Source organism: Larimichthys crocea, chromosome VI (genome assembly GCF_000972845.2).
Source record: "Larimichthys crocea isolate SSNF chromosome VI, L_crocea_2.0, whole genome shotgun sequence".
NCBI lineage: Eukaryota > Metazoa > Chordata > Actinopteri > Sciaenidae > Larimichthys > Larimichthys crocea.
This window is the reverse complement of record NC_040016.1, coordinates 13859817-13875967: the sequence shown is the minus strand read 5'-3', so window position 1 is coordinate 13875967 and position 16151 is coordinate 13859817. Positions and strand designations below refer to the sequence as shown.

Sequence of the window (16151 nt, the reverse complement as noted above, 5' to 3'; positions counted from 1 at the left end):
GCAATGAATATTTGTCAGGCTCTTGACATCAGAGTGTGGCCTGAATACAAACACATGTTTTCTTTTGTATGTAAGTGTGCAGGCTGGTACATGCCAGTACGTTTATGCATGGCTGCAGATTTATTTTTTTTTCTGTGACGACAGACAATGTATACTACAGATATCCTCGTCTGGAATACAGTTTTTTTTTTTTCCAGCTGTAGAAGTAACAGAATAAGCTTTGTTTGAAAACACTTTACATGTATGTACATGCAATACTAGGCTGAGGCCAAGCTTTAGTGGCAAGAAATTCAGAATTTCAGTCAATCTGTCAATGTTGATATGAGTTTTCAGTGCGTAAAGTGTGTTTAAATTCACAGACTCTGCCTTATTAGACACAAGCTTTAAGGGTTCAACCTCTAAAATAATGATGACTCAGTCTGTTTTGCAGGACCTTTCCTGGTGTCAAGACACTGTACCATTACTATACTGTGAGAATCAGAATCACTTCAATTCACCTGGTGAATTGAAGTGATTCTGATTCTGATTACACACGAGAAATTTGACTCTGGTTACACTTTGTTATTATAGTACAAACAGATCTTGATCTACTATACAGTATACAGTATACAGTATACACACACACACACACACACACACACACACGCACACACACACACACACACACAATATATATGTACTGTACAGTAGGTTGACATACTACATGTGGACTGCACCATGTGTCTCACTATGTGTGGATTAGTCAAATCCCCATGAGCACATTTGACATCCACTTGTTTGATGCATTATTCTCCGACAGTAGTGAATCTGGCGGTGAAACAGATTAAAAGAGAGGTTTGAATACGTTGAAGAGGGTAAGGTTATGATACAGAAGTTAGATGGGAGCGTGGAGCATGAAGGGCATGACAGCTGTAATTATTACGAAGGGCACAAGTGGAAAGGTAGACCCTTTTATAGTTTCTTTGTACTGTATGCATTGTTTTGACTGAGTCTGGGAATGTTTAAAGCTGTTTAATATTATTATAATGTATCACAGGCATGGTGCCAGCATGCTCAGCAGGCAATATTCAACACCATAGTTTAGTATGTTTGAACATTAGATTGTCAATGGTAGTTACAAAGCATTTATGTTGCTGATGTAATTACAAGCATTAAGGAAAGTACTAGACAAACTTTTCTGTCATGAACTCTTTATAGTTACAGGAGTCACAGGAATGACTTCACCTAGCTGGATGATACAATTCTGACTACCCAGAATTGTCAATCAAGATCAATGTTAGTGATACTGTTTCTGAAAACAAAAGCCCACAGTTTCTGATATCAACTGTAATTCCTCTTACTTTAGTGTTCATGCCATTCTACCACCAATAAACACTAGTCTCAGTTAGTGGGGAAAAAAACGGATAGCAAAGCTTAAGAGAAAAATAATATAATATAACAGACGAAATGTTACACTTCACCCCCCTCCCCCAATCTTAATAATTCACCGGGAAACCTCTGAGTTTCTGTATGAGGTGATTGACAGCCATATGCCATGCTTGAGGGGAATTGGTCCAGGAGCATAGTTTGATTGGAGAATTTATCAGCAGATAGCAAAACTGCTCCTCATTTACAGGATCGTCTCCTGTAAAGCTTGTTAAAGCGCCAGAGCATTCTCAACACCATTAAGCTAACACTACTCATTATTCATTAATGTTTGGGCTAACTAGTTTTTCAATAATTTGACTTTTTTTCATGCTACATTTGTTTTTTTTACATTTTAATATGCATAGTAATAAAACTATTTATTTGGTTACAGTTGTTAATGTGCATCTACATTGCTGCTCCAGGCAGTATTACGCTCGATATCTCCCTGAAGGGCCTGACAATATTGCTTATGTTGTATAATACCATTTGCTCACTAAGTACACCCAGGACAAGGTATTGAGGTGGCCATGAATACAGTATAGCTCCTGACAACAGCAACAAGGACAGGATGAAAAAGGCACTTATTTGCTGCAAATTATCAGAGAATGGAGCACTGTTAATGAAAAGATGCTCTATTGAAATAAGAAGAGAAAGAGAGTGAACAGGCAGTTGAATATAAAGCATGGACCAAGGCGAGAGGAGAGGTGACATCTGTACACCAGCCAGCACTGATGTGTGTGCTGCAGAAGCAGAAAGCAAAGGAGGCGAGTGCAAGTAAGGAGGGAAAGAGATAAGTCGCCTACTGTGGAACAACTTAACATATTATTTTGAGGCACTACTTTATTTATCATAGATATGAAAGATGGGGTCCATTAAGTACCAAAGGCGTATATCGCTCACTGTGTCATCCTCTGTCCTCTAACCCTGTCATCTCACAGCTATAGCATAACATCACCACTTCCCACTTTCTCACATCTCGGTCTCACTCTGCAGTGACACAGAGCACTCCTGCAGCTATCGGGGTTGCCTGGCTTTTCTTCAAAACCCCTCACCTTCCATAAGCCAACGCATAAACATGGACATATGTATTAATTTCTCTCTTTTTGTCTCTGACCTTCTCTCTCACTCATCCCTCTCTCATCTTATTTATCTTCTCTTCAGCCTGGTATGAGCTGGAGCTGCAGTCCTTTTCAACCTCCTGCATTTGTTTCCAAAATAACCTTTTTCTTCGTCTGACTCTGCTGGGCTTAGTTAGCATGACAGCTGCTTTCAACCCAATTACAGAGCACTGATGGTGGCTGAAAGGAGGCTCTCCATGTGGTTGTTATATAACAATTCACCTCAGAGACAATGTCAGTTAATGCGCCTTCAGATAATGCAGTGCAGTATTTCAATGCAGCTGCTATCTAATGTGTGTTTGGGGATTCCCTGACCATTGTCCAACAACCGCTTCTGCTGCTTAGCTAATATAATTTTATAATTATTTTATATCGACAAATTAAGTAAAAATGACCCATTGCAGTTTAGTGCATGTTATACACATCATATGCTGGCACAGAAAGGGACTTTATTTGATGTCCTGAGCAGCACTGAAACATGCTCATCTCGGACACACTGTTGCTGGGTCATGCATAAAGTAGGCCTTTGTTTTTGTGACACAAACATCACAATCAGTGATCGCAGATACAATTCACAGTCTAATGCAACTCAGTTCAGAAGCAATGCTGTAAATACTACCTTTATTAAACTTTTACTTTTAATGCACTCTTGAGACGACATCAGTGAGCTCTTGATTCTCATTTCTGAGGCTGTAGTTGTTCAGTGGTGTATGGATTGCATCAAATCATAAGGTGTTCATGTTATTTGGTCCCTCCCACATAAACACCTCTTTAATAAAATAATCTGATGCTTGAAATTAAACTCTTCATGTCATGATACAAACCAACAAGCATCTGAAATTATAATGTGATATTTACGGGGTGCAGGTGTGCAGAGTAGCAGTGGACTCTCCTGCACTATTTTTTGTCACAGGCAGGGGGGGCTGTGTGCTAGTGCTGCTGCTGGTGCTGGTGGTGCAGTGGGCACAGCTCATACCTCAGCTCTGCTTCACTGTGCTCAAGGACATTTTAAGACAGACGCACGGAGAATGTGCATGGCTTCACTGTGGAGGACAACAAAACTACCCATTTGTCAGACAAGGAACTTTTCATCAAAGAGAAAGCAGCAATTATTCCAGAGCACCGTTTCATCATTAACACTTGTTCTTTGTAATCACAGAGGAGAACAGAGAGACCCAGCAGACGAATCAGTAGACACAATACACAGAGAAATTCAAATTTAAGGTAAAATCCATGCTAAGAGAGGATATACTATATTATATTGTGCATAATGTGTGAATATAAACAAACCTCCTGAAGATGAACAGAAAGACATAAAGTCATCCATTTATAAGACAAGGACAAAATCTTTTAGTATTACAGCAGTTAAGTGTACTGAACACAGTATATGTTTTTAAAAATTATCGACTGAGGCCGCCAGTGTGTGATGCACTTTAGAAACACAGTGCCCCCGCAACAACACTGTAATAGAAGTACTGCAGGGTTGCTCTATCTAATGTCTACTAACTGAAACATGTGCCATTTAAATGAAAGTCTGACAAAAATGTTAACAGATGCTTGAATAACTTTTAAAGCAATACCACTAGTTAAAAATGATTTTACATAATATTTTTTTGCCCTAAATTCTTGGTTGGATACACACAACTGTTTAGTGTTGCTTCAGTGGCTTTGTGTTAATATCCCTTTTTGTTGATGCCTCTGTGTTTTTTCAGTAATTTCATCGTAAGGCAAACACTGTACAGTATGGTGGTCAGATGGTCTTAGCATCTGGCCACCGAGCTTCACATTGTAACATGGATGGATCCCATATGGTGTTCAAGTTCATAAAGTCCAATTAAGTGTTCTTGTATTTTAGGTAAAAAAAAATAAATAAATCTGTTAATTATTGCAAAATCTACATTTTCTCCTTGAGTGTTTGATTGTCAAGCTATGGGGAGCATGCCAACTATTATGCAGAAAGACTGGCATGTAGGCAGGGAGGTACGCAGAAGAATAGTAGGGAAGTAGCAGGGAAGTGTTTTAGACAGATAAAATACAGTAGATAACTTAGGGATTGGCGGCACTTTATACAGACAGGCAGGCAGGTACAAAGAAGGATTGAGAGTAGTGGTGATGAAAATATTTTTTGCAAGATGCTAGCAAAATCATGAAGGAGTCCATATCCACAACACTTGAGGAAAAGACAGTTGCTCACCCTTTGATGTTCAAATTATTTAACAGTGAAGAAGAACAGTTCTGACACACTGCCTTCATCGTGTTTTTATCTGTGAATGCATACAAAACAGCAACAATAGCTCTACTTACAGCTGCCCTCCTTTTCCGAGGAAAGAAGAAATCAATTCTGCGACTGCATATATGCATGTTAGTGTATCTGTGTGTCTACGTATTTACAGTTTACAGTTTGCTTTGAAGTTACTCAGTTTAGGTTTCAGCAGTGCACTTCACCTCTATCTTACCTTTTCCCTGGCTCTTTCTTTGCTTCCCCCTCCTTTCTCCATCTTTCAGCTTTCATCTTTTGCTACATCCATTCTCCTCTTCCTCCCTTCCTCTCCCTTCTTTTCCCCCTCATCTCCCTCCCACATCTCAATCTCCCCCCACTCCTGCACGTCATCGTAATTTAAAGATAGGCAGCTGCACGCCAGCAGAATATAACACCGCCACCACCACAGCCAGTCACTTACATCACAGACATGATGATGTGAAGCTGGAAACACAATTGCACAGTCCTTGCATAGTCAGTAATGAACAGATGTTGTGGAGGGAGCTACATCGATATTCTGCGTTACATTAATCATGAAATCCTGCATTTCTATCTCATTTTTGGATGAAAGAATGACATGCGGAAAAGGTTCTCAGTTTGAGTCAAACTCAAGTATGAATTACACAGTGTCGTTTGCTGATGTTGCTGCTTTCCTCCTAGATTTGTGTTAAACTAATTTATTTCTTTGAGCTTGTCTCACGTTATATATTTTGGAGAGCACAATGGACAGAATTATGGCTAGGGTGTGTTTGGAATAATGGTAATCAATGTTCAAGGTAAGGCGTCTTGCCATCTACTTATGGATTTATTTAATTTTGTCTTTTATAATCATCAGCATTATTGGTTTGCAGCTATGCTGACATTCTCTCTCAGTGCTTCTTTGCCATGCCAAGCTAGTAGGATAGAAAACCAGCGTAGTGCAGGTATACCAGTACAACTGGTGATAGCAGCCGTCCCTAGTTTCTTTCCTCAGCCAGCCACTTGATTAAACATTCAGGCGCACGCAAAAAACACACAGACACATAATTTCCTGGGAGAGCATTTGTTTGCTTTCATTTGGCGGTTTTGGAGGATCTGGCCGGCACAGATGTCTGCCTTGGCACACTAAGAGTACCGCCAACATTGATTGGACCTGATCGGCAGGAAAGGGGGACAGCATAAAAGGTTGGAGAAAAAAAAAACATAAAGGAAGATACAGCCCTGGCTTGTGTTGTCCATTTTTGTTTAATAACTGGATAAACTATCCAAAACTCGTCTGAGCTGAAATACAAAATGTCTTGTTTAATGGATCATTATTATATTACTCTGCAGATGGCCTTTGTTAGAAATGCTCTCCTCAATCCATTAGCTGAAGAAGTACTTAGATCTTTTATGTGAAAGTATTAAAACCACAGTGTAGAAATAATAGTTCTGCATTTATTACTAAAGTTAAGAATTAAAATATATTCAGTTTTCAGTATTCATATATTCATTTTCAGGATCATATATATTATTTTAATGTATCACTGCACTATGGATGCATTAATTTGTAAGTATTACTTTAACGTTACAACTAATAAAAGAGCAGCTAATTCTAACTACTTTGTACACTGCTGGGTAACATGACCTGTAATAACACATCATAATTTATTAGTTGATTAAATTGTGCTTCTAATTATTATAATAAAATAAAAAGAATAAAAAGAAGTACTACAGAATTAAGCTTAAGTACAGTACTTGAGTAAATGTACTCAGTGACCTTTCATCACTGCCTTAATGTGCTTTACAGAAGTGTTTAGCAGGTTTGTTCGGCTGCACCTGTCCAGGTAACATTGCCAGTGCTTCTAACTTTGTCACTTCGGTAAGGACTCGAGCTCATTAGCAGCCAGGACTGCTTCCTGTGGAGTTACAGATGTGTAGTCACATGTTGGCAGGGACTCTTGTCACCCTGCTGTGACAAGGTCGCTGCCCAACTGTTCCCGAGTGCACAATTGTCTGGTACTAGTTCCATCTGTATCATCACACCTGATATTTGTAACTGGACACCTCGTTGATTGTTTCAGTCCAGTCGGATTAAATACTGCACGCTGCATGTACCAAAAATCTCACTACCTCAGTGGGTTTTATCTGCTGCCTATTAAACTTTCTGTTAATTCCCATTGCTACTTCCAGACAGGAAACAAATGCACTGACAATCTGCATCTTGTAACGTGCTAACCTGTGTTGTTAACTTATATTTCTGCATGCCAGCTGCTTCAGCATCAATATGTCTTGTAGGATGACTAGGCAGCTCCATTGTCTTTAAAAAGCAGGGGCATACAAGAATTTTCTGTATGATGTAAAGCAAAGGTGTACCCTTTGAGGGCAGACTGTACAGTAAATGCCTAATGACTGCCAAAGAATGAATAAACAAATGACTCATTGTATGAATATAAATTTAATGAATGAAGTGACCAGCAGTGCTACCAATGTTCTAGTTTTCGCTGACTTGACTCTTTTGTCTGATTTCTACTGACAGTCTTCGAGTGGCACCCACCATACACGTGCTATGTGCCACTTAAATTTTTGTTGCTGTTTTATAGCTGTACCCATGTGAAAATAATTGGTGATGGATCAACAGGGTTTTGTGCATTGTTTTCTGATATTACTTGTTTGTGTGGAGGTTGAGGGAAACTGGTGCCTTAATGGAAAAGGATGACAGGGTTCTGTATTTTCAAAATTTAATTGAAAGGCAAACAATGAATTTATCCAATTAACAAGTGTTGCTTGTGCTTTCTCTGTGGCATAAACCTGTATTGTCGTCTAGAAACTCTTCAAAACACGACAATGAGCTACTCCATTACACTGGGGACATGTTACTTGATTACAGTGACTCTGGGCAATGCTGTTTATTTTGAGTACCATGTCTGTTTAGGTGACAAGACAATAACTATAATGCCCAAATTACCTCACGTTTTTAAATTAAATTGATCTGATTTTAAATATAACCATCTTCACTATGGACAAATGTTCTTTGAGATGAGTGCCACAGATCTGTCAACGATAAAAAAAAAAGAAAAACGGCAGCCTCATCCTGAACCCAGAAACATGTTGCATCATGTTAACTGACTTGCAACTGATGTCAATGGATCTTAATCCAGTAAACTGCAGTGTAACACCTTAACACTGTAGAAATCTCCTCTCTGAGCTGAGTGTAGTTCTAGAGTGAGAGGATGGGAGTGAACTCATTAATACAAGGCATTACAAGACAACAGCCAGTGAGCGATGGTATAGAGTGACTGCATAGGACAGGTCGCTTACTGTAGAATGAGAGAGAACTAGTGGTGAGATGGCAGCAGCACCTCCACAGCTCAGCCCATCCTCCCTGTGACAGCGCAGCGTTACGTGCCGCCTCTCCGCTTTGTCGTCAGAGCACCCCCAGCCTCCCACCCGCGCACAACTCCTCTCCGCTCTGCACCAGAAAGGAGCATCCTCTTCTCTCCGCCCTCCCTCTCTTTCATACCCCCCTACCCTCTCTCTCTCTCTCTCTCTCTCTCTCTCTCTCTCTCTCCCTCTCTCTGTCAGTCGGTGTGTCCTCAGAATAAGGTTAGCAGCAGCAGCAGCAGCAGCAGCAGTAGATAGAGACAGCAGAGCCAGTTACTGCAGCAGCCAGGAGAGGTTGTTCTTATACCGTGTACCATCTACCGCTGCATTCACCCCTGCCCAGAGAACGCAAGGCTCATTCTTATGCTCTCTTTCTGTGTGTCTCTCTCCTCCTCCCTCACCTTCTGTCCTCTTTGAATTCATCTCTTGGATTCAACTCATCTCTCTCTCTCTCTCTCTCTCTCTCTCTCTCTCTCTCTGTAGCAGTGATGGGGAAGACCACCATGTAGAGGCAGAGAGGCAGCGGAGGCAACAGCAGAATAGCAGAAATGGGAAGCCACACATGGAGCGGGTCTGGACTGCAGCCGTGGTGAGCCTGAGACCTACAGGACTTGCAATCACCATCATTGCCCTTCTCAGGACCTGACCACTGGGGCTGTCCAACGCTCACCTGGATGCTCCCGACTTGTGTTTCGTCATCCCCTCCTCTCCTTGTTCTCTGCTGTTCTTTATCCTCTTCTTCTGTTTCTTCTCTTTGATGGTTTTTGGTCTGCTGATATCTGACAGTCTCTCCTGAAACAGCGAAGCTACACATTGATTCGTCCCCTCGGATTTTTCCCCCCTTTTTATTCTCTATCTGCCTACTTTACCTACAAGTGGCATTGTTTATTCCCCTTTTTTGGTTGTTGTTGCCTGCTTGATACCTATTTTGGATTTTTTTTTTTTTTTTGGATGAGACTCAACTGAGCTCATCTATCTGTTGTGCAAGCTTTTTGATTGATCTCTAAGCAATAACAAACACTTATCTAACTGACTTGACAAGCAGACATCATGGGGGACATGTCCAACAGCGATTTTTATGCCAAGAACCAAAGAAATGAAGACAACCATGCGTCACCCTTCGGCTGCTCGGTCATGGAGCTGCGCTCGCTCATGGAGCTGCGTGGCACAGAGGCGGTGGTCAAGCTCCAGGAGGACTACGGAGGCGTAGAGGGACTGTGCAAACGACTGAAAACCTCACCCACAGAAGGTGAGTCCCTGTGCTTGTGTGTGTGTGTGTGTGTGTGTGTGTGTGTGAATATGTGTGCACTGGCGTGTATCGTATGAAGTATGATCTCATCTTGAGGAATGTGTTCTACTACTGTATATGGAGCTGATTGTAAGATTGATGGTAGATTTTCATTGTATTTACTGTTGCAATGCATGTGCAACCCTTGTTGGAGAAATACGTAAGCAAAGCATCAGAAGATGGGGAGGGAGTCCTGTTTGAAGGGACTAATGAAATTCTTCTCAGCCAGCTAGTGTTAGACCTGTTTAGTATGCATAGAAATCTCTCTGGACAGTTTAGTCCCCCCCCCATCACTCCCCCTCCCCCGTACAAGCCCCCCCAACCCTTGTCATTCTCACACCCCGTCAACCAATCAGCCTTAGCCTTATTAAGGAGCAGGTCTCTGGGGCAACACAGTAGAGATTTGGCCACGTGGGATGTGCTTTGGCGTCTACAAATGGACTGGGGACTGAGTAGATTTAAGAAAGCAAAATACCCAATAATAGTAATATTAATAATAATAACAATTATAATAAATAAACAGGAAGCAGGTCCAGTACTTGTTCTATTTTTATTTTCTGTCTAACAAGTGTAAAATACTGTAAATACTTAATTTCCTGCTGTGCAAATGCGACTTGTCATTTGTTGACATTTTCTTTTCTTTTTCTTTAAAAAAAAAAATCCAAACAGGTGAAGGTTAATTTAGTGATATTATAACACTGCTTTAACTCGTGGAGTTTTCTCAATAAAAACGTGAACATTGCATAATAGCACAGCACGCAGTACCACAAAATCCCTGTCATCCTCTTTAGGTTATACAAATAATTATGCACACATCTGTTGTTAAAACAGCCCAGCCTTAACTTTATCTGCACAAAAGTAGGATTTTCTGCTGCTTCATCTCCAGCTGCATTTCAGTGAGCATACAAAAAAACAGACCTCTCTAATGGCTTCATCTCTGTATTCAATATTTATAACAGCGCTGAAATCATCCACCTCCCCTGATGTAGGGATCATTGATCGGTATTCATGTAGTGTCACCTGTGTGACATCAGAGGTAACCTGTAACCTTATAGGCTGATAGGCACAGAAGATTGTGTTCCCTGGTCTCCTCATCCAATAGCACCAATTCTAGGTCAGCTAGTCGTAATACCTGCAGCGAGACAGCAGAGTAAACTAGATAAATTCAGAGAAGTCTCAGAGTTGAATAAAGAGTAAATCAAAATGGGATAGAATAGAATAAGCACTGATGAACAGTGAATCAGATTGGGGATGTGGTGCCTATTGCTCTTCACCATATTTTCAGTGTGAAACAGTGCCTGCAGTTTTACAGCGATACTGAAATGAAACTGAATTTGAACTAGCAATAAAATTATCATAACAGACATAAAATTATCATTTCATTTCCCCATTCTCTTGAGCATCCTGATTAGATGCATGCACCAACATTACATTTTATCAGCTTGCTAAACACTTAGCCAGGATCACAGCCTGCGGAGTTGCAATAAAACTAAAATTAAAGTAATTAAACATATGATAAATACACATTACAATTCTGTAATTATTAACACATTATGTTACTAGTAATCTGATTTGTTGAACATTTCATCAATGTAGGTGCAACACATCATCTAACAATGAGGAAAAGTACCCATATTTTAAAGGATTACATAACAGCAAAAGCAATAAATAGTACATGAATATTTACCCTCTTTTCTTATACGCTGAGGTATAATTACACGGTACTGCTCATTCAAATACTGTTAGTATTTTAATTTAAGTCTTCCATACTAACATTATTCTGTATCACAGTGCAAAATTATAGTTTGTGCCTGTTGATATGCCAGTGGGTTAATTAATAATCATAAACAGCAGAACAGAAAGGAAAAAAAGTTGCTCTGAGGAACAATTCAGAATGTATGTAAATGCGGTACTTTGTCGGCTGGATTATTTAAAACACTACATTCTCGTGTGTGTGTGTGTGTGTGTGTGTGCTATTAATTATTTAGACATTTGTTGGATTTCTGAGAAGGAATTGTGTATTTTGTATCATGTATAAGACACATGCTTCCATGTTCACTAGCATTTCACTGGGTAAATCCATTTAACAAATCCCTACCTTTTGGTTGAGAGCTTTCCCCACTGCTTCCAAGTAGGATGTTCCTCTTCTATCATCCATGTTTATCATTAATTGTCATAATTAATTATTTTATCTCTCACTGGATCATCCACTAAGTGGAAACTGAGTAATGGTATCTCGTGCTATTTGCATTAGTGATCCCAGGTATTTCTATGTTTATGCTGTGTGGGTCCCCTTGTGTGCTGTGTGGTTGCTCCACAGAACATATGTTACCTTGGAAATATGATCATGGTAATTATCTTTGAAGGTATTCTGTATTGCTTGCTGTCATCATGTGTGGTGTCTGTAATGTGTATGTGTCCCAGGGGCCATCGTTTGATGGTAAGAGGCTCTAAACACGGTTGACCTATTAGCCCTGTATATTGTCGCTTTCACCAGCTCTTTCACATGATAAGGGTTCATGGATGGCTATAGCCCATTATGCAGCATGAATCCATAATGCATCTGTAAGTATAGAAATGCAACCAGTGAAGAGTTGACCACATGCATTTAGACACAGCAGGCAATAGGCTCCTGCTACATTGTTTCTGCAGTGCATGAAGCTGTAAAATTTGGAAGAAAAAGGCACAAAAAGAGTCTCTATTACAACATTTAAGTTATATATATAATCGATGTTGCTAACTTTTTAACACATTTCCTCAGACATTGAGGGTTTCATGGCCCCAATGGAGCAATAATTCTCTAAATCCGTAAAGGAGGAATCTAATACATGAATTGAGGTTAAACCATACCTTCCTTCCTTGTACTGTACACCTGCACCCAGGATGTAGTTACCTATGTGTTGCCTTGTAGGTAACTGTGGGGTGAAGAAGCTTGCGTTTCCTTTAGGCTGACAGTAGGTGAATGGCATGAGTCATTCAGGGGGCAGATGGGATGTCAAGCTACAGCTAAGTTTCCAAGAAGGAACGGCAGGAAGCTACTTGGTGTATGACCTGCTTCTCTCGAGATAGGAGAAAAGACGGTTGGTTGGTGGGTGCTCGCAGTATAACTATTTTTTTCAAGACTGTAGAGAACTGCAGCACACGGTAAGTCCTCCTGGGTAGGAAGACAAGGAATTGTGAGAGAGTGCTCAGGTCAGAGCCATTCCTTGAGGGTCGGGAGGATGAAGAGGTGCTTAGGGCATCAATAGTTTTTGATGTCTGAAAGGGAGGGCAGGAGGGTACTTAGCGAAATTGTGTGAGAAAGGAGGAGTAAATATACAAGTCAGTACACCTCACAAAACTACAGTGGTAAGCTTTTCATGCAGCTTAGATATGACTGCGGATCTAAAATATTAGATGAAAGATGAAGCAGTGAATGTTTTAAAATATGCATCACCAAAAGCTAGTGCTAAATTTTATATGCCAGTCAAAACTGGGATTTTTTATTTGCTTTTATACAGTATGCCTAATATTATTATCATTCAAAGCAGGAAACCCACCAGCACTCCTAAAAGTTTTATAACATATATTATAGTCTATTATAGTTTAGGACTGAGCTATTTTATTTCACACAATTCCTCAATTACATATCCTTTCTCTGTGACTCTCCCTCAAGGTGACCACCAACGGTGTTGTCTGTTAAATTTGTGGAATTACACACACATATATATAGAGCCAACAAAAAAAAAGAAGTAGAATGAATATAAAAATGTTATATGTATATGTAAAATATATGGTCAAAATAACAAATTAAAAAACAAAAATCAGAGAGAGACTGGAAGCATATGAACAAAGAAGACTGGGGGATACAGGTACGTTGGGGTGACATTAGGATATAGCTTGGCTAATTTGTTAATGGAACAATGTTACAGATGTATTACTTTAAATTGAATTAAACCATGATGAATACAGAAAAAAGAGATGATACATGAAACAATGTCTTCCAAAACCTCCCCTGGAATAGTTTCTCCATTATCCGTTTCCCTGGCAGATTTAGTTCCATGTGTAAGGGGTCCTGTTTTGAATTATAAAGTTTGGAAACTGCAGCCATGTTAAAGGAGATAACATTGAGAAATGAGCACATTAGGTCACCAGGGGGAGAATTTAGATGGTCTGAAAAATATTTAGCAGCAAAGCTGTGGACAAGAAGATGTCTAAAGTAATGAGACTTTGGCAATATGTAGTCTTGGCAGAGAGATCTGAATCCAATATTTTTTCTTTGCACTCTACAATACAATATCCCCACGTCTCATTTCATCTTACTGCGTATGTCTTCTCCTCTTGGTCTCCAGATTTCCTTATTTGACTCTCTCAACATTACTTTACCCCGACCTCTCAAGTCCATGCCAGATGCTTACCAAATCTCAATCAGACAAAAACTATATCTAAAGTTTAATTGTCTTCTACCTAATATACAAGTTTATTCCTTACATCTATACATACAGTAATCTGTATTTTGGCTAAAAAGGCAATGGTTGTCCATACCTACATACCTGCATACCCCACCAAAGGTTATTTCAGGCTTGCATAACTCTGAAAGTTAAAGTCCCTTTCATTTATGCATCAACAATGGCAGGTTGTTCAGGCAACCCAAACATAAAACGTATGGACAGACTTTAGAAATGCTTTGTACTGTAGAAACAATATAACACTGCACATTCAGCAGCTGAAATCAGTGGATTTCCACATTTTGATGTTTTGTTCCAAATAGAAACAGCAAAGTATTTTGTATTAGCTACAGGTGTGACTCATGCCTAACTGAGCCCTTTCTCCATAGCAACAGCAGCTGAGGCTAATCTGTGTTTCAGTGCTAGAAATGAAAAGAAAGGAAAAATCCTCATAATTTCTCAGAAAAGTTAAATAAATAAATAAATCTAATAGATTTGTTCATTTATTGCACATTTTTCAAGCTTTTTGGAAATCCACTTATTGTATTTGTTTTCTTGATGAAGATTAAATGAGAAGATTGATACTTCTTTCAGCACGGAAACCTTTATGAAGTGACAAATTGTGGTTTATGTACAGTTTGAAAGTTGGGTTAATAAGTAAGCCCCTGATAGGAGCTTTCGGACAGAGCCAGACTATTGCTGTTCCTCCATTTCCAGTATTCATGCTATGCTAAGCTATCTGACTGCTGGCTCCAGTTACTGTACATCATTTCTTTACAGACATATAAGTGGCATTGATCCTCCTTTCTAACTCTCAGCTAGAAAGCAGATGTACTGTATTTGATATTTAAATGTCAAACAAACCCCTTACCAAGTAAAAAGGTCCTGCCACTCCGTAACCCTATTATTGACGTCTTCTTACTTAAACCGTCCTTTTTCCTACCTATCTACCTTCATCCAGCCCTGTCTCTCCTCTCTGTCCCCTCCAGACCTCCTCCTCATCAACCCTTCCACCTGCACTTACTCTCTCTCTCTCTTTCTACCTCCCATTCCTGTATCTCACCACACCTTTCCTCTCCTTTCTCTCTCTCCTCTCCGCTGCTCCCATTTCTATTTCAGTGTGCTGGTCGGTCGCTGATATCCCAGTGGGCCAGTGTACAGCGTAGCCTAAATAGACCTGCTCTACATCTATAACCTTCATCATCCCTCTCTTCTACTCTCACTTCTTTTGCCGAGTTCCTAACAATGAAATAGTGCTGGAAAAGTAGCACACCATTTCTAAACTTCAGTTTGTTCCTAAACTATTGAAAAATACATTGTAAGAGTGTAGCCAAATACAACAACACACATAGAGATCAGTAGAATTTGACAAGGGGGATAAATGACTTGCAGAAATGCAGGTGACAATCACTTGATTTAGGGCAGTTGTGTTTATAACAGGTCCTGAGGGGAATGCCCCTGCATTGCTTTTTGTGGCTGTTATGACAGTGGTGGATGGTGGCCAGATGATACATCATAAACGCTGCCTGAATTTCTCATGGGAGTGTGTAGTTGATGGTTCTTGTGTTAACAGTCCACTCACTGGGGGTGAACACTTGACTTGTTTATCCGAATGTGATTTGATATCATACACACACACCAACAGCAGACCCTAAATCCTTCTATACACACACACACACACACACACACACACAGACATCATAATGTCTCATAGAGTGTATAAATCTATTGATCCGCAAACAGTTATTTGGATGTTTGCATCCATTTTTCTTTACTGACATTGCCTTGATGCGAAAGACACAGATGTAGTGATGTGTATGTATAAGGATGGAAGGAAATGTAGACAGAGAACAAGAAGAAAAAAAAAAGAGGTGTACATGGAGAAGGACAAAAAATGTGATGACTGATGGATCGTCAAAAAGAAACATTTTTCCTGCCAGGTTAGATGTATAAAATTTGGCCAACTAACCCTTAACTTTTCATTAAATTCTGCTGTTATCTCTGCTGTTGCAGATATAGTTGTATCTAGTATCATACGTATAATTATAGTTTCTCTTTGTAATATCAAAATTGTGTTACTATTACTCTTCTTATCCCTCCCACATATCTCAAACGCTATGTTCCGAACTGCTCCCATGACGAGGCCTTCATGAATTCTCTACATAACTCAGAAAACTGTTTGCCCCACGCATCTGTCATCCACCTCTCCCCACCTTCTCTCCATCTTCTACTCTCCTTCTTCATTCTTCATTCAATTTCCTTCATTTACACACAGCCTGTTTTTTTTTGTTTTTTTTATCACTCTGTCA

The 16151-nt window shown here is 39.8% G+C and overlaps 1 protein-coding gene across 14 annotated transcripts in view; it reads left to right on the top strand.

The window, feature by feature from the left end:
- The window catches only part of atp2b2 (ATPase plasma membrane Ca2+ transporting 2), a 110915-nt gene that overhangs the window by 31183 nt on the left and 63581 nt on the right, over positions 1-16151 (top strand). For 11 of the 14 annotated variants that reach the window (XM_027279672.1, XM_010744545.3, XM_019277314.2 and 8 more), the window contains exon 2: positions 8611-9376. In XM_027279672.1, coding sequence (XP_027135473.1) covers positions 9178-9376 — 199 coding nt within the window. In that variant the 5' untranslated portion in view covers positions 8611-9177. Of the gene's footprint in view, positions 1-8369; positions 8422-8610; positions 9377-16151 lie in introns of those variants that run through there. The other 3 variants (XM_019277310.2, XM_019277311.2, XM_019277312.2) reach the window with 3 other exon arrangements.